This window comes from Phycodurus eques, chromosome 4 (assembly GCF_024500275.1).
Source record: "Phycodurus eques isolate BA_2022a chromosome 4, UOR_Pequ_1.1, whole genome shotgun sequence".
In the NCBI taxonomy this organism is placed as follows: domain Eukaryota; kingdom Metazoa; phylum Chordata; class Actinopteri; order Syngnathiformes; family Syngnathidae; genus Phycodurus; species Phycodurus eques.
The window spans coordinates 19,244,451-19,268,073 of record NC_084528.1 but is presented as its reverse complement, the minus strand read 5'-3'; the positions used below and the strand labels follow the sequence as shown (position 1 = coordinate 19,268,073).

The 23,623-nt window shown below is 42.0% G+C and overlaps 1 protein-coding gene across 7 annotated transcripts; it reads left to right on the top strand.

The window, feature by feature from the left end:
• Positions 1–5,495: 5,495 nt before the first annotated feature.
• On the top strand, positions 5,496–23,605 carry zyx (zyxin). Of its 7 annotated transcripts, XM_061674439.1 has the most exons (11): positions 5,496–5,772; positions 11,851–11,979; positions 12,998–13,241; positions 14,037–14,299; positions 15,720–15,815; positions 17,314–17,835; positions 18,588–18,729; positions 18,825–18,994; positions 19,630–19,808; positions 19,956–20,076; positions 21,728–23,605. In XM_061674439.1, exons 3-11 carry the CDS (start codon positions 13,013–13,015, stop codon positions 21,827–21,829), a joined length of 1,824 nt encoding a protein of 607 aa, XP_061530423.1. In that variant the 5' UTR covers positions 5,496–5,772; positions 11,851–11,979; positions 12,998–13,012; the 3' UTR covers positions 21,830–23,605. The 7 variants fall into 7 exon arrangements, with proteins under 7 accessions (XP_061530423.1, XP_061530421.1, XP_061530425.1 ...); XM_061674437.1 differs by lacking the exon at positions 11,851–11,979; XM_061674441.1 differs by lacking the exons at positions 5,496–5,772; positions 11,851–11,979 and adding an exon at positions 5,862–6,367.
• Positions 23,606–23,623: the final 18 nt, after the last annotated feature.

Sequence of the window (23,623 nt, the reverse complement as noted above, 5' to 3'; positions counted from 1 at the left end):
AAGTGACTCAGATGACTTCTATCATGTTACTGTCAGCACCTCGCTCGCTTTCTTATCGGGGTTGCGGTGATGATGCGGCACTGAATTTAAATTACAGATGCTCCTGTTTGATTTCATCACATGTGACCCATTCCTGTACTCATCCACTTTCATGTACCCATCACTATCTGTCCATCTGCTTCTGGATAAACTGATTGAATACACTTTTGTTCCGGCACTCGAATGACATGCGAGCAGATGAATGTAAATGTCTGGTATGTAGGGCATTCTAAAGGTTGGCTTTCTCTTTAAAAAAATAGCTGGTTTAAACACAATCCCCTATCATTGACCCAGTGTTCTAAATGTCAAATTTATTTTTCATTTTCGCTCTCACGACTCAAACTGTTACAGTACGTGTTAATTAGTGTCACGTGTTACACATTTGCCCCAAGAGGAGGCACAAAGTTAGTTAAGCGTGTGTGCATGCATGCGTGCGTGCGTGCGTGCGTGCGTGCGTGTGTGTGCGGGCGTGCGTGTATATGAGTGCGTGTGCATGTGTTTGTGAGTGCGTGTGTGTGTGTGTGTGTGTGTGTGTGTGTGTGTGTCCTGACTCCTAAGGGAGAGGGGAGAGTGTCCCTAAATTGGGCTGTACTTCTGGAGAGAGAAAACACAAGTGGAGGAAGAAGCTGGAGAGCTTGAGCAAAGGCAAGTGGAAAAGAGAGGGGGATTAGTGGGGAATGCTGGATGGTTCGTTTTCTTTAGGGAAAGGGCATATGAAGTGGATGTGTACAAGTTGGGGGCAGGGGGATTTACTTTGAAATTATGAAAAAAGTGCATGTTTGTCTTTATTAGCCCCATTTTTCCTGTGTTGCCACACAGACATGAAATCACGGAAAGGGGGAAAGTAACAATATTTTACGACTTGGAAGGTAGTATCAGAGGCGAGATCCCGCACAATGGTCCATCAGTTATAACAAATTGGGATACTGAAGCAGCTGTGCCCATGTTCAGAATGGTGAGACAGCATCCCGCAATCACATAGATAGATGACGCCTGTGCCAGCATCTGGTGCGGACAGACAGAGGCAATTGCTTTGAACACAAAAAGGGGCAGGAGAAATGAGCGGCAGGTGTTAGATCCCTGTTTTGTTATTGCGGAATGCCCTGCGACATAAGTGGTGTCCTGCCCTGCTCTAACACTACCTATAAAGGCGGAAAATTGTCATATGTGTGACACAGAAAAAAGGCACAAAAAAAAACAAAAAAATGATGGCTTTTAAAGAGAGGAACAACCATAACCGTGAAGCTGACTGTTCATAGGGGAATTCTGCAATGACAGGACAGGGGTGTAAAGTTCTACACTTGCTCCTCGCTTCTCCTGCCACATTGTGTCGAAAGCTATTGTCGCTGTCTGTTAAGTATTTTCTACATCATTGATCACGAGGGATAATAGGTGAAAATCAGCAAATTCCACATGCTTTTAACACATTTTAAACTTATTAAAACATACTTACTGTAAATGAAAACTCCCAATTCCCACTCCCAAAAGGTCGGGGATTTTCTGAGCCGCTTCTCCTCATTAGGGTCGCGGGCGTGCTGGAGCCTATCCCAGCTGTCATCGGGCAGGAGGCGGGGTACACCCTGAACTGGTTGCCAGCCAATCGCAGTCATACATTACAGTCAACTACAAAAAATCTTAAGTCGTTCAACATCGAGTTGTGACACAATGTGGTAGGTACTACACCGAAGGTGCGGAACTCTAAATTCAGACTTGCGGAATAATACAAAAAATTACATTAACATGGATTATTCTAAGTATTCTAATTTCTGAAAGTGGGGAAGTTCCTGAATTCTGTGCTTTAAAAAAAACATAAAAATCTTCAACAGAGCAGGGGTGTGAGCACTGAACAGCGATATAGCAGAGAACACTGTAGTACTATGATTGTGGGGTGTGCGGAAGGGCACAATGCAACAATATCCCATTTCACTGGATTCTGTGAAAATGGCACAGGCAAATAAACGCCTCATCTACCATTAATGGGTCTAATGCTGCAATTTTGCTGGATCTCTGTTTAAAAATTGTTGGGGACATCTGTGTGCTTTGCAGTGTGCTCTCACAACGTCTGTATTTTTGCACACTCCAACTCTTTCACAAGCCCAAATGTTGCGTACATGGAGTTCCTGACTCTCCTCTATTATTTACAGTTCTCTGTCCTCCTCCGGTGCAATTACGCACACTTCCCTCCTGCCCCAAATGTCCTCGTCTAGACCACCACTACACTGTTTATCAACTGTGAGGCCTGTTTTGCTGTCCATTATCCTCATTGCCGTACATCACTCTCTTTATCAGCCATGTCGGTACCTCATTGGGTCCACTTCCTCCCGTCTTTTATATCATTTATAAGTGATCTAGATGTACTTGCTGTCAGGGAGAGAATCTGGGGAGATTGCTCCCTTAAGGCATTTTTGTCCAGCTACGTGCGTTGCACTAATATGCATCCGTCCTGACACCAGCTGGTGGAATCGGGGAGTGCAGTTAGGGGGGGGGGGGGGGGGGGGGCTGCTTTGAATGAGCGCCAGTTTGGCAGTAGAGAAATGTTTCCATGTTCTCAGGTAGGCAGGTCCTCATCCTGTCCAAAGTATGCCTAGAATTTCTGTTTGATGGCTAAATGAATTTCTGAATGACAATGTAGCAAAGAGGTCTGATCATTTTTCATCAAAAGATAAGCCGGATGTGGGCATTTAAAATATTTTACTGTGGCTTCATTGGTAAAATAAGAGAATGGGATCGGAGCACTGAGATAAGCAGTTCTTGCTGATTGAAGGGAGGTGAAGACAGAAGAAGAGGGAGGAGCGGAAAGAAAGATGGAAAGGGAAGTAGAAGTGCAGCGGTGTAGAGGACAGGCTGACAAATGTTGGGATATGGGATGGGGGGTTGGGAGGTGATGTGTTCATTCCAAGGTTTGGCTGCATTCCAGGCTGTCTGGCTCTGATTGTAGCGGCCTCCTGTGTCTTTTTCCCCCCCCTCCCTTTTACCTCCAGACTGGCTGGACCCCAGAGCTGGCTTTTTGCTGCCTGATCCAGACTTTCAGAACTTGGGTCACTATAGGGATGCTTGCAGCTGGCAGAAAAGGGGGAAGAAGATTGCGTTTCAGTTTCTTTTCTTTTCTTATAAAATTCCCTGCAACTGAGAGTCTTTCCTTTAAGGAAACTTTTAGAGGGTGATTTGACACATTTTTCAGCCTCAGTGGAAGTGGAAAGCGACTGGAAACATTTCTTGTGGGACAATGGAGGGAATCAAATTCCAATGATGACCACTCCCTTAAATTCACAGTCATGAGTCTGGTTGGAGAGATGCTTACTGTGCTTTCACAACCTCTATCGGGTTCTGTTTGTTTGGTGGGAGTAGGAAATGAGTTGTCATTAAAACTTTAGGTAATAGACAAAGCATTGTGCTGCTGTTTTTATCCAATTAGTTAAAATCATTCAAGTTTGCTGCATATCCAGGATTTTTTTCCCACTACTTTTGTTAACCATGAAATTACCATTACAATTTCTTTAACTTCTCATGGAATACTATTAAAACTAGGATTGTCTGGCCCTGGTTGAGGTTAAGACGATGGTAGATAGTTCCATCCCTTAAGGCTTTTCATGAAAGAAGGATTTTGTTTCTCATTAAAACCAACTCATTTCCCCCTCATGACATAACTAATTCCAAAGCTAAAGTTTTGTCATTAGTTTAAACCAAAAGCACTGTATTTTTTTCTTACTACAAAAAAATTGGGTAATAAATCATTTTATTACTGTGATGTCATGGACTGTGAAGTAATGGGAACACTCATAGATGTGGGCTGTGTGAGTCGCCAATTGTGTGTTTGATGGTTGTTATGCAAGACGGGTGTTTTCATCGCCCGAGATCACATCGCAGTTAGGACACTGACATATACTCATTATCATGATGTCACGAAGAAACAGGGTCATACAATGACGAATCCCTACAAACAAGTACATTTACTAAAGCAACCAGTACAATTTGGAGCTCAACAAAAACTATGGAAAAAAAAAACTGAAGAGAAGCGGAAATGAAAATTATGGCGATGATGTAGTTCAGCGATTCACTTGAAGGGCTAAATCGACAAGTAAACACCCTTAATAAAATGATCAAATGTCTACCACACAGTTAACTGCATTTTAGAGTTACTGTGAAGAGACTCACCTCACAGGAACAAGTCACCATCAAAGTTAAAAGGATGATGCCTACTTTGCAGTAAATCAACATGATCCATGAATAAAATAATGGCATGTACACCACACAGATAGCTGTGTTGAGTGTTAATGTGAAGAGACTCACCTCACAGAAGCAAGCCTTTAAAGCCAATTCTCAATATGCATGTTTGCCAACATCAAAGGTAATAAGCTTGTGTCTAATCTGTCATTTGTTACATTGTTACTATACAGAGGTAAACTTGTTTTTATGCTTGACAGTTAACAATGTTAAAAATTCCCATGCATGAAGTTGACTTACTTTCAGCAAACCCCCTACATGTCGGCCCTTGTCATCAGTGTTTAACTATGTTTTAAATTTATATTACGCAGCGGTAAAGTCAACTTATTTTTTATGCTTATATAACAGTTGAAATCTGTTATATAAGCACTTTAACTTTATAGGTTTATTGACCTATTAAGTTAAAGGTGTTCTGCTTAGATTTGAAAGAGAACATTTTAACAGATATTGTCCAAATGTACAGAGTACATAAAACCTAGCATCATCGTCATTTTGAACGTTTTCGGAAAACAAGAAACAGGCACTGGCATAAAGAAAAGCACTTTTTTTTGCAAGCATGTTGATATTTTTTTCTTGAAATTGTGACAGCAAGTTAAAAATGACTTGGCCACGTATGCTATTAAGCTAACATTATTATTTCAATGGAATTTAACCGAAATTGGTCTTAATTTGCCCGCTTATCTTTTTACGTAGTCGGAAAGAGAATATGCTCCCTGTGTATGTTTTTTTTCCAGTCCAACAATTTGATACGGAAAATATCGCAAGAAGTATGTGGTGCAGTTTGAAGCGATGTGTGTAATGTAAATTTTAATATTTTGCTTGTTTCCCATTTAAAAAAAAAAAATCATTTTAAAAAAGGTGTAATGATGGTGACTGTTTGATCATTTTAATTCAATGTCCATTATTTCCTATGAGGAAAACACAAACAAATCAGATTTTTGAAGGTGTTTGAACACGCACAGTCCTCAGTTGTTGTAGCTCTTTGTGCTCCAAACTACGTTGCGCGTTAGTATCGGTACCTAATTATGCCTCTCTCGGCCCATTATCTCTCTCTCCCTCTCTCACCCTGTTCATTCCCCCACTCCTGACCTTAGAAGGACAGGCGGGGGGGAGAGGTTGATGTCATTGAATGAAGAATGCGGCAAGAATCCAGAGAGAAAGGGGGTCAGGGGGGTGGAAAGGAAGAGGAGGGGTCTGACTGGAGAGTTCAAACACATACAGAAAGAGGGGGAGAGAGAGTGAGCTGCTGTTTACGTTGTGCTACACAGGTCCTGAGCCGAAGTCAAACGAGAAAGGACTTGTTTGAAAAGATGCTGTCATTCCTTATCCAGCCTGAAAAGCACAGGGGGAGGGTCTAGCAGCTGGAAAGAGGAAGCTTGAGTAAGAGGGAGACAGACAGAAAGGGAGAAGTAACCAGCACAGGCAACTGGAACAAGAGGAACAAAGCAAAGAGAAAAGATTTGGAAGTAAAAGGGGGGGGGGAAGAATCACTTCAAGTGCATTACCACGGTGAGTGCGTCTTATAATTAGGTTAACCATAAAGGAAATGGTGAGTGCTTTTTAGGGGTGTTTTTTTTTTAAGGACACGCTGAGACAAGTTACCTAATAAGGACAACTCGTGTGTCAGTTCCAAGATTCTGTAGCTGTGGCACACGATACTGTCATGCGATAAGACAACTACGAGTGTTGTTGGTTTTAGGTGGCAACTCCTGTATTATAGCGAACATTCTACACGAGTTAATGACTCGAATAAACCTCTTGGTTTGTGCTATTCCGCCAAACAGATTAAGAAGCGCAGTTTTCTCTGCCGGCTGTTGGACAATTGGACATCGATGATAAAAGGGCGGCTATGCGGAAGCACCAACCTAGCAAGAAAAGAGCAAAAGTTGACTTTTGTTAGCTTAGTGCGCTAGCTACGGTGCTGTCAAGGTTTTGCTTAATTCAAAGATTTGTGGAATTATTTAATCGGAGTCCCTTTCCTCACCCTGGTCCAAACTAGCTTCGTAAGGCTCGGCTGTTAGTGGGCGTGCTGGTGGTCCACTCAGTTTAGCTAACCGGAGTGACAGCCCAGCCACGATTGCGTGGAAGCCGGCGGGGCTGGCAGGTGAGTGGCGGCTGTTGTGATTCAACTGTCAATGATTTTTATTTTATTCGTATTTTTTTTTCTTGATTTGAGAACACTAGCGAATTTAGATTGATAACGCTAAAACTGACCCAATTGCCTTTGGTAAAACAAGCTTTTAAGGTTTGATCGTTGGCACCAGACCGAGAGCTAGCTAGTATGTGCCTGTCTGCCATTCGACATTGTTAGCCAACTGTATCTTTTAATCCCATTAGTATCTGCTCATAATATACCCTAATTAAATATTGAACGTGTTATCAATGTGTCCGTGACTAACCCGTGTTGTAAATGGTGCTCTTGTTGTGTTTACCAGTCACCTATGGACATTGTGATGATGAATGGACATTTGTGTAATGAACTACACTGCTTAGTTAAATATTAAAGCAACCCCCATATAGCAAGCATAGCGTCTCTCTTCTTCTTTTTTGTTTTTGCAAACTTGCCCTCTTGGTGAAGGAAGTAGTATATGGGATGACGTTAGAATGTTTTTATTCAGATTTGAAAACCTTTATTTAACTAAAAAAATAAACACCCATTGAGACCAAGGTCTTTTTTCAAGGGTGATCTGGATACGAAGGCGGAGCACAATTCAAGTCATAACAATATACTGTACATAAAAGAACATAGTTCTGTGTAAAAAAAAAAAAGTATACATAAAAGAACACAGTACAATTACAAACAGAAGACTGGACTACTGTCCATAGACTACCATTCTCCCAGAATGGAGACCAGTAAATTATACTGACTAAATGTACAAAATGCAAGCACAACAAAACAACAGCAGTCTAGCATATCACAACACAATAGGGGGAAAAAGGACAAAGGCAATGGGCAAAAAAAAGTGCATCTGAGCAGGAACAACTATCAAGAAATTCAGCACTTTTTAGTCTAAAACTATGCAACAGATTAATGAGGCCAGTTTGAGTCGACTCTGGAGGTCAGTCCAGGAGCAAGGGCCAAGGTAAATATGATTTGGCAATTCCAATAAACCCTGTCTTTTTAAATTTAAATATTCAAATTTGTTTTATGTGGAACGTATCCTCAGCTATTTGCTGTAAAACTCACTTCGTCGTGGTTTTTGTGATCTTTCTGTACTGCCCTAAGATGAAAAAAGGCTATATAAGAAAGTAGTAATTGTGTGAAGGAAGTATGTTGAAGTGATACAAAGAGACTAAGGCCCACCAAACACCAGGCGATTGATCTTCGCACACACAGCCAACTTGCTGCAATGGAGAAACTGCCACCCCTGGTGTGATCAATTTCGGCATTCCGGCAACAGAAACGTGAGGGTCCAGGTACAGGTAAACAATAAATTATAAATATAGTTTGTATTATTGTAAAACACAATTTATATAAACTGTATTGACACGTCTTGGCGGCAGCCGGCCTGATCTTGCGTTGTACCCGCAATCATAATTTCTGTTGTGAAACCTCATGTGATACAACATTTTTGATTGGCCGTTACAGCTGCAACATTGCGACACTGTTCACCTGCGTTTCAGATTTCAAATCAATCTTTATTTATTTACGCTGCCTCACATCTAGATGATCAGCTGTTGACTCCCACCACTGCCAGTACCAATCTTGACCTTTCTGTGCATCATCTTGACAAGCCTTAGAAAGAGCAAGGCATTTGGATGTTACAGAAAGAGAACAAAAGTATGCTGATAGGTAAGAGTAGGTGCAGGATTAAAATTTTTTTTTTGCAAATAGTTTCAGTTAGAGTTTGCAAGTAGTAGATGATGTGTGTATCGTTGGTTTACTCTACTTTGTCACAATATAGTGGAAAATGTTGAAACATAATTAAATTGCAACCTTTAGTATTATTTAGCTGGATGCGTGACAAACTTACACAATAACATGTACCCCCTCGTTTACAGATGCAGGAAAACGCCCCAAGCCAAGGTTCCGTTGCTAACAAACTAAAGCGAGAAACCAGTAGTGGTTTAGTCTGAGGTCATTGTGGCGCTTCCTGCTGAGAGGATTATGGTGTGTGAATCCTGACTATATATGTGAGACAAATGAAGATGTGGAGACGATTTGTGAATGGCTGAATATATGGCTGTTTTACTGGGGAATTCTCCTTTAATTGCAGCCTGGACAAGTCGAATGCACACAAGCTATTTACAGCTTTCGATCAGTGTGTGTACTTTTCTGTTTTGTCTATCAAGAGTGTTGGAACTTTGGTTTGCCCCGATAGTGCATTGGGACAAGGCTGTTTGGTTGCTCATTGGTTTAATTATTCATCTTAGTGTGATCAGAGGCGGAGCACAGCACGAGTGCTCAATGGATGTCTAGTGACCTGTAAGATTGCTTCTCCAAAGGCTAGTTTGTCCCTGTATTAGTGACCTAGACACACTTTCCCTTAAATGCCGTTGTGCTATTTGTATCAGAACAGTAGAGATTATATCAAAAACATACTGATGTGCACTTTTACTATGAGACAATGCGCATGGTCAGAAATGCATGGTTGGTTTTCAAAATAAGGATGTTGGCATAAGCAGAACAGGCATTCACGCAAAGCCAGAGAGAAACTCTAACCGGAACGCTGCACCAGAACTCAGCATCAACAAAAGCTTGATTCAGCACACTATGTGATAAAGGTTTACCAGTGTCAACTTGCAATTGTTCAAAGGCTTCAAGGGGAAGATTATAATGCGCAACAACCTGAAGTCGGTCTTGGTGAAGCTTTTTTATTATTCGAAGCAAACAGGAGCTGAACTTTAGTCTGTCAATTTAGCAATTTTGCAACACTGCTCCAACGTCAATTGGCGAGCCATGGGGCAGAGAATAACATGCTTACAAAAAACGATAAACCTAAGATGCCAAATGCTGATGGCCTCTGGTCTGTCCAAATGATACTTGAAACGAAATAGAAAAAAGGAAGTTGATAATGATTTTTAGGTCACCCTGTACTTAATTACTAATTCAGACTACATTATATGAACCAAACTTAGTTCTGTTACAGGCATTTAACCACTTCTGAGTTATAATTCCTTTTAAAGAACGTGGGCAACTCCTCTACCACTTCACATACATGCGTCAAATGCTATTTATTGTTCTTGAAAGTCTGTAAGTTTCAAGAATTATCCAGGTATGCAGTAGAATGTCTCAGCCCTTTTGCCTTTTTTTGATTATACATGTTAATAGTGTTGTATTAACTCTCTTCACGTGTACAGTACTCGTAATTCGGTCATGTCAAAGGTATGTCATAGTTCAGCTAGTTAATAGCATGCAATTTTGGCTACAGCTCTGCGGTAAGCCTATGTAATGCCATCTTAAGCTGCAGCTGTAAAGGGGAAATGATAGTATCATGCCGCAAGTGACGTCTTTCAGTTCAAGAGCTAGGAGAACTGCAGGATGAGGAACATATAAAAATAATATGACTGAGTTTAGCCATGGCCAAAGAGTCCCTCATTTGGATATTGCAAAGCTTAAGTCAGCACAGATGGAGCGATGTTGCTTGTGGGGGGGGCGGGGCACAGAAGGTGATGTCATTGTGCTGTAATGCAACATTTCTCTCCACCGCAAAGGTTCACTCTCACATCTCAAGGATCAAGTTTCAAGACAGATTAGCTGCGTTGGGGTCGATGTTGGAGTTGATGTAGTTAATGTTAGCGTACTAACCCCCTCAGGACCATAACCAGAAACACATGCAACCTAATTGACATGAAATATTGAGAGTACTTATGGCGCTGGTCTCTTTGAAACAAGGTATCATAAGTACACATTCTGTACCCACTTGTGTCGCACTACATTATACAGTACATCCGGCTCTGTTAAAAGCCAGCTGTTATTACTTTAAACATGGCTGCAAGCAATTATTTTAGTTTTACCCTTACCGCAACTGCAGGTCCATGTGTACAGGCGTTTCTATACGTTTACATAAGACAAGCTAGTAAAGTGGGATTGAAACAACAACAGCACAGCTCTATTTTGTTCTTCCAATGATATTTTGAATGTGCAATTTTTTTTTAGTTCAGAGTAAAACAAGTGAATATTTGGTTGACATGACATCAATCTGGATTCTTCAATGTGAAATTTGCCTAGTACACATAAAGGTTTTACTGCATTCTCTTAAGTCTGAGACCATGTGGAAACAAGACAATTTCTTCTTGCTGTGTTTCTTTTCGATGTTGTGTTTTATGTCACAACTACAATGACTATAGAGGTCTACACACCCCTGTTCTTGAGATACAAAGCAATTAGACCAAGATAAATCTTTTCAAAACTTTTTCTATTATTAATGTGACCTGTACACAGTAGCGTGACACGAGCGACTTCTACTTTTAAATCTAACGTCTGGTGTCATTGTGGATCACCCTGTAAATCCTGAACACAGGAAATGGACAAAAGACCCTCAAACCACGATACGCAATACCAACACAAAAACACATCAGAAGTCACCGTCCCGAAGCTGTACAAAGCCATAAAGGTGCAATATTTTACCAAACCAACTTTTTCTAGTATTTGGGATGCAATAGTAGCTCTATGGTGCCTCAGTAAACGTGAAATATGGATTAAAATCGGTCACGCATTCCTGAGTTTCAGACATTTTTCTGCCAAGAGGCCTGAAATCAGGTCATTCGAATTTACCAAGCTTATCTGCGTCACTAGCGAAGCTCTCCGTCCCCGAGCCAGCGCTGTCAACATAACAAACACGTGTGCGCTCACAAGTGGGTCTTCTACACGGAGGCAACCAATCAGAGGAAAGGGGGCGTTCTGAGCCTAATATGGACAAAACGGATAAAAAACTGGGTCAAACAGAAGTAGCTGTCAGAAGGGCCTTTTGTGGACACTTGTATGACAAAACCAAGGTTTTTTGTTTTGTTTTGTTTTTTAATAAAATGGATGTCAATCCCCGGCCCCGCCTGTGTGGAGTTTGCATGTTCTCCCCGTGCCTGCGTGGGTTTTCTCCGGGCACTTTCCTCCCACATCCCAAAAACATGCATTAATTGGAGACTCTAAAATTGCCCGTAGGTGTGACTGTGAGTGCGAATGGTTGTTTGTTTGTATGTGCCCTGCGATTGGCTGGCAACCAGTTCAGGGTGTACCCCGCCTACTGCCCGATGACAGCTGGGATAGGGTCCAGCACGCCCGCAACCCTAGTGAGGAGAAGCGGCTCAGAAAATGGATGGATGATTTAGCTTGATCTCTTTTTTTTTAATCACAAAACAAAAACTATCATTTGAACAGGGCTGTGTAGACTTTTTATAGCCACTGTATTTGTAAAAAGGACTTTGTCTGCGGCAGTGGGAATTTCAACAGGGACGATAGATTAGATAGGGAGATTCCACGTAAGTAAATGCGGCCTGGTTCGGCTTTCATGTCAGGGAAACTCATTATGCAATACTTCTAGAGCTCTCTGTTTTTTTTTTGTCCTGTCAGAACTTGAAGTGTAGCTTGCGTGTGTCGACCAAAGAATTGCAAATGGCATACCCAATGTTCTTTTTGGTGTTCTTCAGGTTAAGGTCATTGCACTGCAGGAAACTAAAAGGAGCAAAAACTGACAACTCATCAGATGACAACAATGAATGGAAGGTGGAGTGTTTAAGAGGCATGACTTGCGGTGTGTGAAAGGCTTTTATTTGCATGTGAGTGGAACAACGGCCCTTTTTACTAAAGGTCATGTTTGAGATCGGCGGTCTTCAGGGAAATATACTCAGACATTGCGTGGAATCTCTCTAAAGACACTGCAATAAGTTTAACGTTAGTTTAACATCAAGCACGTGTGAGGTAAATATTTGAACTGACCCGCTTTTTTTGACTCATCTCGCACGGTAACGCTAGCTATTGATTCACGACCCAACCGGTCGGGACTGTGATTGATGTCGCCATAAACAACTAAGTGATATATTTTGTAAACTGTTGGGTGTTGTCTCTGTGAGCCACATCTACTCTGTGTACACGGTCCAGTGCTAATTGAGTGTCTGTCATTCCGCCGTTGACCATTTGCAAACGCTCATGAATTCATAGTCTGGAATGCAATTATTTTAGGGTGGTTGTGGATTTCTTTTATGTGGCTATTTTACAAAATCACGATGTAATGCACTATGTTTTCAGTGTGTGTGGCTTTAAAAGTAGGGGCTTGGCCTGGTGAGCGAATTGGGAGTCAGCAAATGAGAGTGTAGTCTGTTGTGAGTGCAGGTTAGCGTCTGGCTACTAACTGTGAGCCAGTCTGCGTGTTGAGCGCCTGGGTGTCAGTTGTAGCCATAGCAGCTCTTGTATGAATGTGTGTGTGTGTGTGTGTGTGTGTGTGTGTGTGTGTGTATATTGTTCATTTCTGAAAATTGGTTTACCATCTGCTGTTTGTTGTGAAGTTCACTGCTACCATTTAGCACTCATAACTCAAAAGCACATAAAACATTTTGTTACAAGCCAAAGTTTGAGTTACGAGTGAGCTTCAAATACGCTGCCAAAAGACACCACAACATCCGCCCTGTATCCCACGTCTCACAATCTTAACTCCTAATTTGACTTGTAACTCAAGGTGCCACTGTATTTATCAGATTAATGATAGCAATGGAAAGAATACATTATCATCTACAGTATTGGAAATTATATTTATCCTTTTCTGTATCATGTCTAAATGTGGTGTGCGCTTATCCTCAGGTAAATTTTTAGAAGATGGAGAGCTCAAGCAGCAGCAAGCCGGTCATGGTGACGTCCTCCCTCAACTTCAAAGTCACCACGCCGTCCTTTTACAACCAGCCAAAGAAGTTCGCCTCTGTGGCCCCACCGCAGCCCAAGAGCACGACTCCGCCCTCCGCGCCGTCACCAACGCCAATGCCTGTGGGCACAGGCGTGATCGGACGTGTTGGAGATCTTCCCCCACCGCCCCCCTCGCTCTGTGATGGTATTTGAGATTTTTAGTATTCAGTATTTAGACCACATTTATGACTTTTAGGTTGCCTGAGTGAATCAGTAAAGATTCAGGAGATTGTAACCCAAGAGCAAGATTGTTTAATTGATTGTGACAAAACATGCTGTAACACGCCTCCATTTAGAGACTTAAGGACTAAAAGAAGCGATTAGCAGCAGATTGTGAGAGTTTACTTCATAGTTCACACAAGTAAAAGTAGGTGGCCTGGTGTAATTAGCCACCTTCCCCCAGGTTAACTGAGAGTTTAATGTAAGAACAGGAGACCACAAAAATTTGCTTAATGTCGAGCCTTCTGGAGATTTCCTCGTGTATCACCTTTCCAACTTTACCCTTAGTCACATGGGTAAATGTTTGTATTGCTAATATGTCACACATTCTAACAGAAAAGTGACAGTTTTAGGTCCTAAGAAGTTGAATGCATCTGGCTATAGACCATACCAAAATAACTTTATTTTTTAAATTTATTTTTGTTTTTAGAACTGAGCAGTGTTACACAAAGAACATTGTAAGATTAATGCCTGTGAAGTGTAGTAGCAATGTATATTCCAAAAAGTGGAAGAATTTACTTTTGAGGGCTGCATTTGAAGTAGCCTTAACCTTGGGATAGCCTTATGACATAATCAACCTTCAAATGCAGCCTCTAAAATCCTGCCACCAATTTTTCTGCCTGTGTGCATTGGCAATGATGTCACACAATTGTGTCCTTCAACTTGGTTCTTGTAATATGTGATTAAATTTTAAGCAATCAAACCTCCATATTATCCCCAGATTTCCCACCCCCTCCTCCACCTCCTCCAATGGATGATGACTTGCCGGCCCCTCCCCCTGAATGCCAGATCACACCGCTGGCCTCAGAAGCCCCCCCGCCGGCCTTCCCGGCTCCCCCACCCGTAGCAGATGACCTTCCCTTACCTGCCGCCCCTGAGGAGAGTGCCCGTTTGACGAGCTTCCCCACACCCCCTCCTCCTCCCCCACCACCTCCACCCGCCGCCACTGCTACCAGTTTTCCCAGCGGTGTTGGGCACATTCAGGTAAGCCAAAACGGACTCCTTGACAAATCCAAACTTAATTAAGGACATATATTTGGGCCATAGCACAGCAAAAAAACCAACAATAATACAGATAAATAATATTAACTAAAAAATAGTCAAGGCTAGAAAGTTGGCCAGAAATGATTAATCGAATACCTTGAATAATTCGATTACCCCAAAAAAGTGGCAGTACACGCTGTGTTTTGAAGTTTCAGTGATCATTTTTCTACCCCATGTAGAAATAGGCGGCGAGCCAGATGGAAAGAGAAGAGAAAAGATTAAAATGTTGAACATTTAGAATCATTTCACATTTTAAAAAACAATATAAAATGCAGATGTCTACTGCAAAGGAGAACTCGCGGATCACAACAGCACGTTTACAATTGCAGAACACAAGGTATGGACGTTAGCTAATTTAATATTGCCGACCCCCGCTGATTAGAATATTCCAATGCCTCCTTAAGTGGTCAAGGATAGACAAAGCCACCGGTGCACGATGTTGAACAAAATACACACATAATGAGCACATTCATACATGAGCTGCTATGGCTACAACTGACGCCCAGGCGTTCAACACGCAGACTGGCTCAAGGTTAGCCAGTTAATAGCCGGTCGCAAACCTGCGCTCACAACAGACTATAATCTCATTTGCTGACTCACAATTCACTCACCAGGCCAGGCCCGTCATTTTAAAGCCACACACACTCAAAATCACAGCTATTATAGTGTGGAACGTGAGAATGGCAACCTTAAGTGGACAACAGTAATACTTGCACATTTTGTTGTTTAATAATGCTAAATTAATTTCTATCCGATTACTCGATTCATCGGTTAAATAATCAATTCTAAAATTATTCGGTAGTTGCAGCCCTACTAGAAAGTAAAATGAAAAGCGCAGAACAGAACTCAATGAGTGGGTTTACTTGTTTGCATCATTTATTTGTCTGCTTACAGTCGTTAGTTAGGCTGTAGTTCTGGATGGCTTTGTTGCTGTAGAACTGGAACCAATTATTTATATAAATAATTTGAGTAATTCTCTGCTTTCATATCTCTTAACAGTTTTCATATATTTTAATTGATGTTAGTCAGGTTACAGATTTATTTCCTGAAAATTATTTAGTGCTGTTTGTGTCTAATGCATAACGATGACAAATGACAGTTAGATAACTGAATAATCACATTTTCCTGACATTCATTTGTAAGTCTCAAATAAAGACACATTTTTCGCTGTCATCATTAAGCAGTTGTCTCATATTTCATTTGAACTCTTTTCCTATTTTTGAATATGTGGAACGACTGTTTTCTTGATTATTACCTGACTATAATGATATGCATGGTGTTCATAGTCTGTATCTATGTTTTATCCTGGTAATTTTGCACTACATGAGTTTTGTTCCCTTCTGCCATCCTTCTCCCACAGAGGGCTGTGACCAAGCAAACAAGCTTGGATAAGCAAATCGACTCTCTGACAGACTTGCTTTCCGAAATGGAGACGCGGGGGCCCTTCAACCCTAAGGTACAAAAGCAGAGGTGGAGTTATAAACCTGATTAAACATATGCTGTGAAACACAGTTAAGGTTTTACTTCACAGATGATAATTATGAGACTAGAAAAAGATTCAGACCGAGGAAGGGAAGGAAACAAAGGCTGGTCGGTCAGTGAAAATTTAAAAAACAAAATTGTAAGTGTGCCAGGTCTAGTTTTATGGGTTTCAGTTCAGGTGGAAAGCTCAATGACAAGTGAACTCCACAAACAGCACATCAGGTTGGCAAAAAAAGGAAAAAAGAGGGAGACTCTTGCAGAGAGCGTTGCTCACTGAGTGGAGCGTGAGAGTGTGATGGAGCCAGAATGTGCTGCCAGAGACTCAGAGAGAGGTCCATAAATGGACTGTGTTTAGTCCAAGAAGGAGATGCATGACTAGGGCAGAATAATGTTTGCTCCAAATCTGCAAAATAAATGTCAGAAATCTGAAGCCCTGCTGATAAGCTCCAAACATTAGGCGTACTGTTTGCTTTATCAAAACGCTTCATTCAAAACTGTTGATGTGACTCGGCGCCTTATATGACCTTCAACTGGTGAATATTAGCATTATTAAAAACCCTGTAAAGTGAATTGAGATTTTTGTTTCTAAATACATTCATTATACATGTATACATGTTTAAAGATAATTGATGAAAACTTGCAGAGACTGAGAACTTCGTAGTACTTAGTTGTGGAGATAGCATTAAAATGTTTTTCACCATTTCATTTTTTTGTTTTTTTTTGTTTTGTTTTTTAATGGCGGTGGTGGTGAAGGAATGCTGCATGACTTACTGTGGAGTCTGCCATGAGTCACCCCTCCCCCACGTTTTAAGAACTTCAGCGCCTTCGTTCACATCAACGGTTATCCGGCTTAATTGTGACGTGCACTTAGTTTGCCAGCTATGCCTATACGCCGAAAATGCATCTTTTTTTTGTCAATGTTCTGCTGTCGTGGCCGCTCGCCTCTGTGTTGGCTGTGAGTGCATGCACATCACAGAGAGAAGGCGGAAGGCCGACCGAGTTAAAAAAAAAAAAAAAAAAAAAAAAAGTACAACATGATGGCTCGTGTGTGGACAGGGAGTGGCCGCTTTAGAGCGCCTCGTTGTGGCTGGATATATTCCAGCCACCAGAGACTTTAAGCTGATACATTTTCACAGCTCAAATGTAGTTATGTGTAAGTATTAGAGACAAAGCATCCATTTTTCCAAGTCGTCGCAGTTGTGTTTGAACGACAGTTGTGCAGGGTGTGTTTCAGAGCATTCAGGGCAAATGCTGACAGCACTTGAGAGCTCAGAGAACTGCCTGATTTTTCATGATTTTGAAGCCTCATTTTACATACTTGTTGAATTTTTGTATCATTAAAAATTTGGTAGGGTTGTTAACGACACTCTTCTTTGCAGTTTTTCAAATTTAGATTCAGTTTATATGGAGTTTAAATGGTTTTGTTGCTTATAAAACTGAAGGGTCTCATTTGAAGTTTTTTTCCCCCACAGTTGCCAAACCAGTATTCTGCAGCACCATCCCCCAAACCAGCCGGTCCTCCACCAACAGCCCCCAAGCCAGCCCTCTCTTTTCTCCCTCCTCCCGAGATGGGAGACCGCCCACCTCCTGCGCCCTGGGCAGAGGAGCTCAAAGCTCGGACGAACCGACAGGCCAACCACGACTCGCCACCACCACCAGTAGCCAAGTCCCCATTTGGAGCAAGAATAACCACTTCGTCTTCCTCGCTGGCGAAAAAACTCAACCAGAACCTGAACCAGGCTCCCTATTCAGGCAGTGGTCCGCAGAAAACTCCCCCCCCGTCTGGCACCAGCACTTTCTCCCCAGTTCCAGACTCTCCGCCTGCACCTGCAGCACCGCCTGAAAGTGTGGCCCCCAATCACATGAAGAGTCCTCAGTTTGTCGGTCAGAACCGAAACCCGCCCGCTGCCGTGCCTCCTCCCCAACCTAAGACCATGGCGTCCCCTTCACCCTGCTCCTTGAATCAACCAATGAAATCCCCCCCTGCATCCACGGTATGTGGACGTTTGTGCGTGCGTGGGCTTTAATTGAACATGAGGCTATAAAAAAAAAAAAAAATATATATATATATATATATATATATATATATATAAAATTCTATTATATTTTATATATATATATAATTATATATATAAAATTCTGTTGTATGAATGGCAATAGAGGTTTTACCTTCTGCCCTTTAGTGGAAGAGCATTTAATTGTTCTGGCAGCTACTATAGGTCGCTGGCATAGATGTACAAAGAAATTAAGTAAAATTGTCATTTCCCACAGCACACCTGATGATCTCTCACATGCTTTGGCACATTGGTTGTAAATCACTGTACAGTAAACTACTACTGTTTGCGCTCATTAGTCAGCAGATTCATTATCACCGCATCACTGTAATATTTGAGAGTACATAGCTCAAAACAACACAAATAACCACACATGCTAACACAAACTTCTCCTTTCCCTCTGGACGCTGCGATATTTTACTCCCGAGTGTCCACTTTGCGTTCTCCTCTCAAATGTCCTTATTGCGGGTAACAGCCACATGCCGAGTAGAAAATACAGGACACCCTCATTCTCCGTTTTTGTACTTTAACATTTATCGTTCTGACTTGAGCAATGCAGCTCGGAATTTGTTGTTTCTTGTGTTGCAGATAAAGGGGAATACAGCAAAATAATGACTTTGCAGTCATTGATGACATGTTCTCAACTTGAAAGAAAAATAATGATATTCAATTGACTGTTTGTGTGTGAGTAGCCATCACCCCCTGGTCCAGTGTTAACCTCAGGAGGAGGCGCACCGCTCAACATGAGGGAAGTGGAGGAACTTGAGAGAATGACCAAGGACTTCATTAAAAAAATGGACGCTCACCCACCTGTTGGCCCTGCCCCACCAACTGGTACGCATTTGACATCTTTACCAAACTACTTTACACCAGAATTATCTTTGTCGTCTCTTAAACCATTCACGCATCTGTCTCTACTGTTATTTTAGACGTATGCGGCAAGTGTGGCGAGGCACTGTCCCGCACTCAGCCGGCCGTGCGGGCCATGGAGAAACTTTTCCACTCCAACTGCTTCTGTTGCATTACATGCCATCACCCCCTGCAGGGCATGCAATTCTACGATAGGGATGGCTCTCCTGAGTGTGAGGACTGCTACATGGTGAGAAAACCATGTCAAATGATTGGAGTTCTTTAAACATGACGTGCTAAATAGTATACAGTCTACCCCTGTTTGTTACGGGTATACAACTATTCCTGTCCCTGTTCTCACTGTCAAGAAATGCAAAACTTAAAGGAAATGTAAATAAGACCTCTCTCACTCAGATAAAGACTAGCTTAATGCTAACATGTAATGCAAAACACTTTAGACAGGCTAATGGAAATTAGCATAGATGTAACTGTAGTTATAAATCTTCAAACACCACAAATCTTTTAACACACACGGAGCAGCAACACATACAAACAGAGCACACAAAAATACTCATATTCTTTCTGCTCTGTGGGAACAACCACTATTACTGGAGCGTACAGTGTTGTCTTATGCTGCATGTCTTCCAGCAGACCTCAGTGCTGCCCAGCAGGTTGCGCCACAACGTGGTACTACACCAAAGGCGCAGCTATACATTTTGCGATTTGTACGCAAGTAATGTGTACAAATCCACAATATAGGGTGGGGGTGAAACAAGGGTTCACTGTCCATTGGACACTTTTGAGCAAAATGCAAAAGAATTACACGCAACATAGTTTACACAAACTTGTGTTGATGTGTGCCATGGTCCCTTTGCTCCTCCACAGAATTCTCTGGCGATGTGTTCCCGATGCGGGGAGAGAATCACGGATCGTGTGCTGAAGGCGGTCGGTCAGTGTTTCCATTCCCACTGTTTCCGCTGCAGCACCTGCTCTTGCATACTGGAGGGGGCGCCCTTCATCACCGACGACAACAATAACCCCTACTGTGTCCAGGATTACCACAGGTGTAAATTTCTGTGATTGTCATACATATCAACGTGATGCAATCACCAGTGAAATGTGCCGCTGGGCAAAACAGTGGTGGAGTCAACCCTCGTTAACACCAATCAGTGTGTGGAAATTTCACTTACTTTACTACTTTTTCATTCCAGGCGTTTCTCGCCGCTGTGTGTCAGCTGCAACGAGCCCATTATTCCAGCACCAGGCAGCGAGGAGACGGTTAGAGTTGTGGCTCTCGACAAGAACTTCCACCTTAAGTGTTACCGCTGCGAAGTAAGATGGGATTCTTTAACGTATAGTGGAATTTCTCATATAGTCCCAGGTGTCTGCTAGGGCTAAGGTGTTTTTTAATGGGGAGGCCTTAAGGCCTCTTTATACTCCCACGGTCACACGGCCGACAACGCCCGCATTACACCACGTGACCGACTAATTGCACCACGCGGCCCCTCTGCGTAGCTTGACGCGCACACGGCAAAAATTGTTGCTGCGCGTCGAACGCCGCAGATATCATCTCTCGTGATTGGTCCGTTGTAGTCACACGCTGCGCTGTGATGTCGTACTCAGCGTGCCCCTTGGTTCTATATACTATCTACGCCTTCTCGATCGATTTTGCAGCATAATTAAATGTATCATCTGGTCATCTAGGTCAATTTTTTCTAGCAGACACTGTTCCACTGTCGCCATTCTTGTTGCTTTGTTCCTTGTTACTGAAAGGAAAGTAAAAACGGCTACCGGAAATGGCCCAAAAAATGCAGAGGAAACTCCACCTTGTGGTGTCCTTGTCAATACCAGCCATAGCGACACCCCCGACTTGGAGGTGAATTGCAGTACTTTTTCAAAACTGCGCGCATGGGTTGCGCTCGAGTATAAAGGCAAACTACGCACGGGACAGCCACAGTGACGTCAGCGCGGTCGCTGTTCGCGCGAGTATAAAGAAGCCTTTAGGGGTAAGGTCTTAACAAAAGGGCAGAGCATTATTGAAACAAACACATCCAGGGTTACTAGAGCCTGTCCCAGCTGACTTAGGACGAGAAGCTGGGTACACCCTAGACTGGTTTCAGTCCGTCACTGGGTACAAAAAGACAAAAATAAAATAAAATCACATTCATACCTATGGACATTGTAGTCTTCAATGAACCCAACATGTTTTTGAAATGTGGGAGGAATCCCAAAATAAAACATGCAAGCATAGGGAGAACATGTAAACTAAACATAATGCTACATATACTTTTTCCCCTCACAAATAAATACATTAATGATGATGATAATATATATTACAATACTAAATAATGTTTTGTGAAACTAAATAAAATGGACTTTGTTGAGAAAATGCAGAGAAGCGGTAAAAACCTAGGTAGTTTGGCAACTGATAAGCGCAAGATCATCTTTTATACTGTGCAAGGAACAGTCGAGTGGTAGCCAGTAAGACTTATTACTTAAGTATTTCAGTAGGTGCTTTGGTTTTATTTAGCAAAGCGGAGTTCAAATGCACTCAGTTTTTTAATATACGTGTGAACGACAGCGTCTGTAAACTGAGGTATTAAAGGTGACCACAGTTTTTTTTCATTTGGGGAAAAATGAGGCATTTGAGGCAGTTGAGGAGATTTGCTTTTGTTAGAAGTGAATTCAAGGGAATATGGTAATAAGTTCTTGTACAGGGGGTCCTTGGTTTACGAGGCAGTTTCTTTCCTACCGCGATGTAACCCGAATTTGTTAGTAAGTCAGAATGCGCTTTACTCGATCTGGAAAATAATGGGGGCTCCAAAAAACAAACAAAACAAAACAAAAAAAAACATTTTACACTTTAGGCCAAATTAGAAAATTTTCACTTAGGGGTCTACTCACGGCAATTGGACAATAATGGTTGTGTTTCTGAACTTGTTTGGGAGATGAAGTTGATTTTAGACTCCGTTCTGTTCCACAGGACTGTGCTCGCCCTCTCTCCATAGAAGCGGACGAGAACGGCTGCTATCCGCTGGATGGTCGTATCCTGTGTATGAAGTGCCACGCCAAGCGAGCCAAGTAGACAGCGCAGTGAACCTTCTCCCCACCCCCCCCCCCCGCCCCACTTCCGGTTAAATCTGAACCAAATCCAAAAGCACAGGTTCCATTCAGCTTTCGGCCTTCGCGATAGAGGGCTTAGAACAGTGTTTAGTGTGAATGTCTTATGTGAAAAAGGGTGCGTTTTGCATGGTGTGCTGCGTCCTCTCGTCTTCGTTCGTTCCACTTTAGTGCAGAGGTAATGTACTGCACCGCCACAGAGCTCTTCCTGTAGAGTAGACTAAGCCTTTTCGATGTCGTATGTTGATGCTAAAAACGCATCTATCTTGCACAGACCGCTTGGATCATAGAGGAGTCCAGTAGCACCAGGGAGCAGGATGCTACCAATTCAGAACACTCAATCTGCTGCTCTCATGGCCTATAAGGATCGCATACAGTAGATTCTCTCAGCGGGACCCCTGTGTTTGTTCATTGCCACTTTCGTTTGGCTGCTGGTTGAGGAGATTTTAAAACACGTAAGCAGTCGGCATGCCAGCATGTAATATCCTGCTCGGTAACACTTACGGTAATTGAAACTAGTCAAGAGCCGAGTTAAGTATTAAACACATTCTGTATGGTTCGACAAGCTGCGAACAAAGAGCCACGCAAAGCTTTACCAGCACAGATTCCATTATGGGGATCTCATCATGTAGCTAACAGTGTCACCAACAAACAGGACCCACTGTGGGATTTTTTCCTGAAAGATCTTTGGTGCCACTTTGACTCTAAAGCCCAAGCACACAATGGTAGGCATTGTCTTTCTGTTGCATCACATTAGAACCTATTTGTTTCACCTAATATTATAATATATGGACCTTTTTAAAATTCCTACCTAAGTGTGCTGTTCTATCATTAGAAATTACCTTAAAGACTTTTAGGTAACATATTTGAAGCATAGTGACCAAATATTTAGAAGCTGTATAACGGAAGTGCTTGGAACATTTTTTTTTTTTTTTTCTTTTACTCATTTTTGAGCCCTGTCCTTTGACCATGATCTCCTCTTGAGTTTAAAGTAAACACTTCCATTACCTTCCATTATTCAACTTTTCTACTTCTGTATTCTTTTATTGTACTGTATTGTTTACGTCTTCATTCCTATCGTTCACTATTGCATTCCGGCGGTCCCTTACAATGGAAGCTGGTTTACATCCATAGAAATTTATTCCTCACCGAGTCCGGTGCAAGAAAACATGACAGTAGTGACTCACCATTGCATGCTCGCTGTGTACTGTGGGTGCTGGCTTTCATCAAGTATTATACGGTCTTCTGCACCAACAGCTTTAAATGCCTTTGCGTGCTCAAATACTTAAGACGATGCCTGCATACATCCGATGTGACGTTGCCTTGTCCTTTTTGTATAACTTTTTTATATAAACAAACTGTTTATGTGTGTATGTATATGTTTAAAAAAAAAAAATATCTAGCCCCATTCAAAGAAAAAAATAAATCAATAAAATGTTATTGGATGTCTTTGATTGATTTCCTAAACTGTACTGGCCATTTCATTAGGTACACAGGAACAATTGTCTGTCATGTGACAGCTACAAAATGTGTTTCCTGCCCTCCTCGACGATGAAAATGCAGCACGCTGTTTGTGGACCCTCAGGACCCCACTCGTCTATCAGTCGCCACCAGTCATGAGTTGCACTGATAATGACGACAGCATGTGTGTATATGGGAATGTTTACCTTTTATAATTTGTTTACACTTATCCATTGCAGTTCAATTATAATTAAAAACCAATGATTGGCCTGTATTTATCGGCCCCAATGTTGTGTTG

What these genes read in the sequence shown, in the direction of transcription:
- zyx (XM_061674437.1), top strand. Translation starts at nt 13,013, where the DNA reads ATGGAGAGCTCAAGCAGCAGCAAGCCGGTCATGGTGACGTCCTCCCTC. An exon ending in GCCCCCCTCGCTCTGTGATG is followed by an intron (nt 13,242 to 14,036) that starts GTATTTGAGATT and finishes TATTATCCCCAG; the next exon opens with ATTTCCCACCCCCTCCTCCA. An exon ending in GGGGGCCCTTCAACCCTAAG is followed by an intron (nt 15,816 to 17,313) that starts GTACAAAAGCAG and finishes TTTCCCCCACAG; the next exon opens with TTGCCAAACCAGTATTCTGC.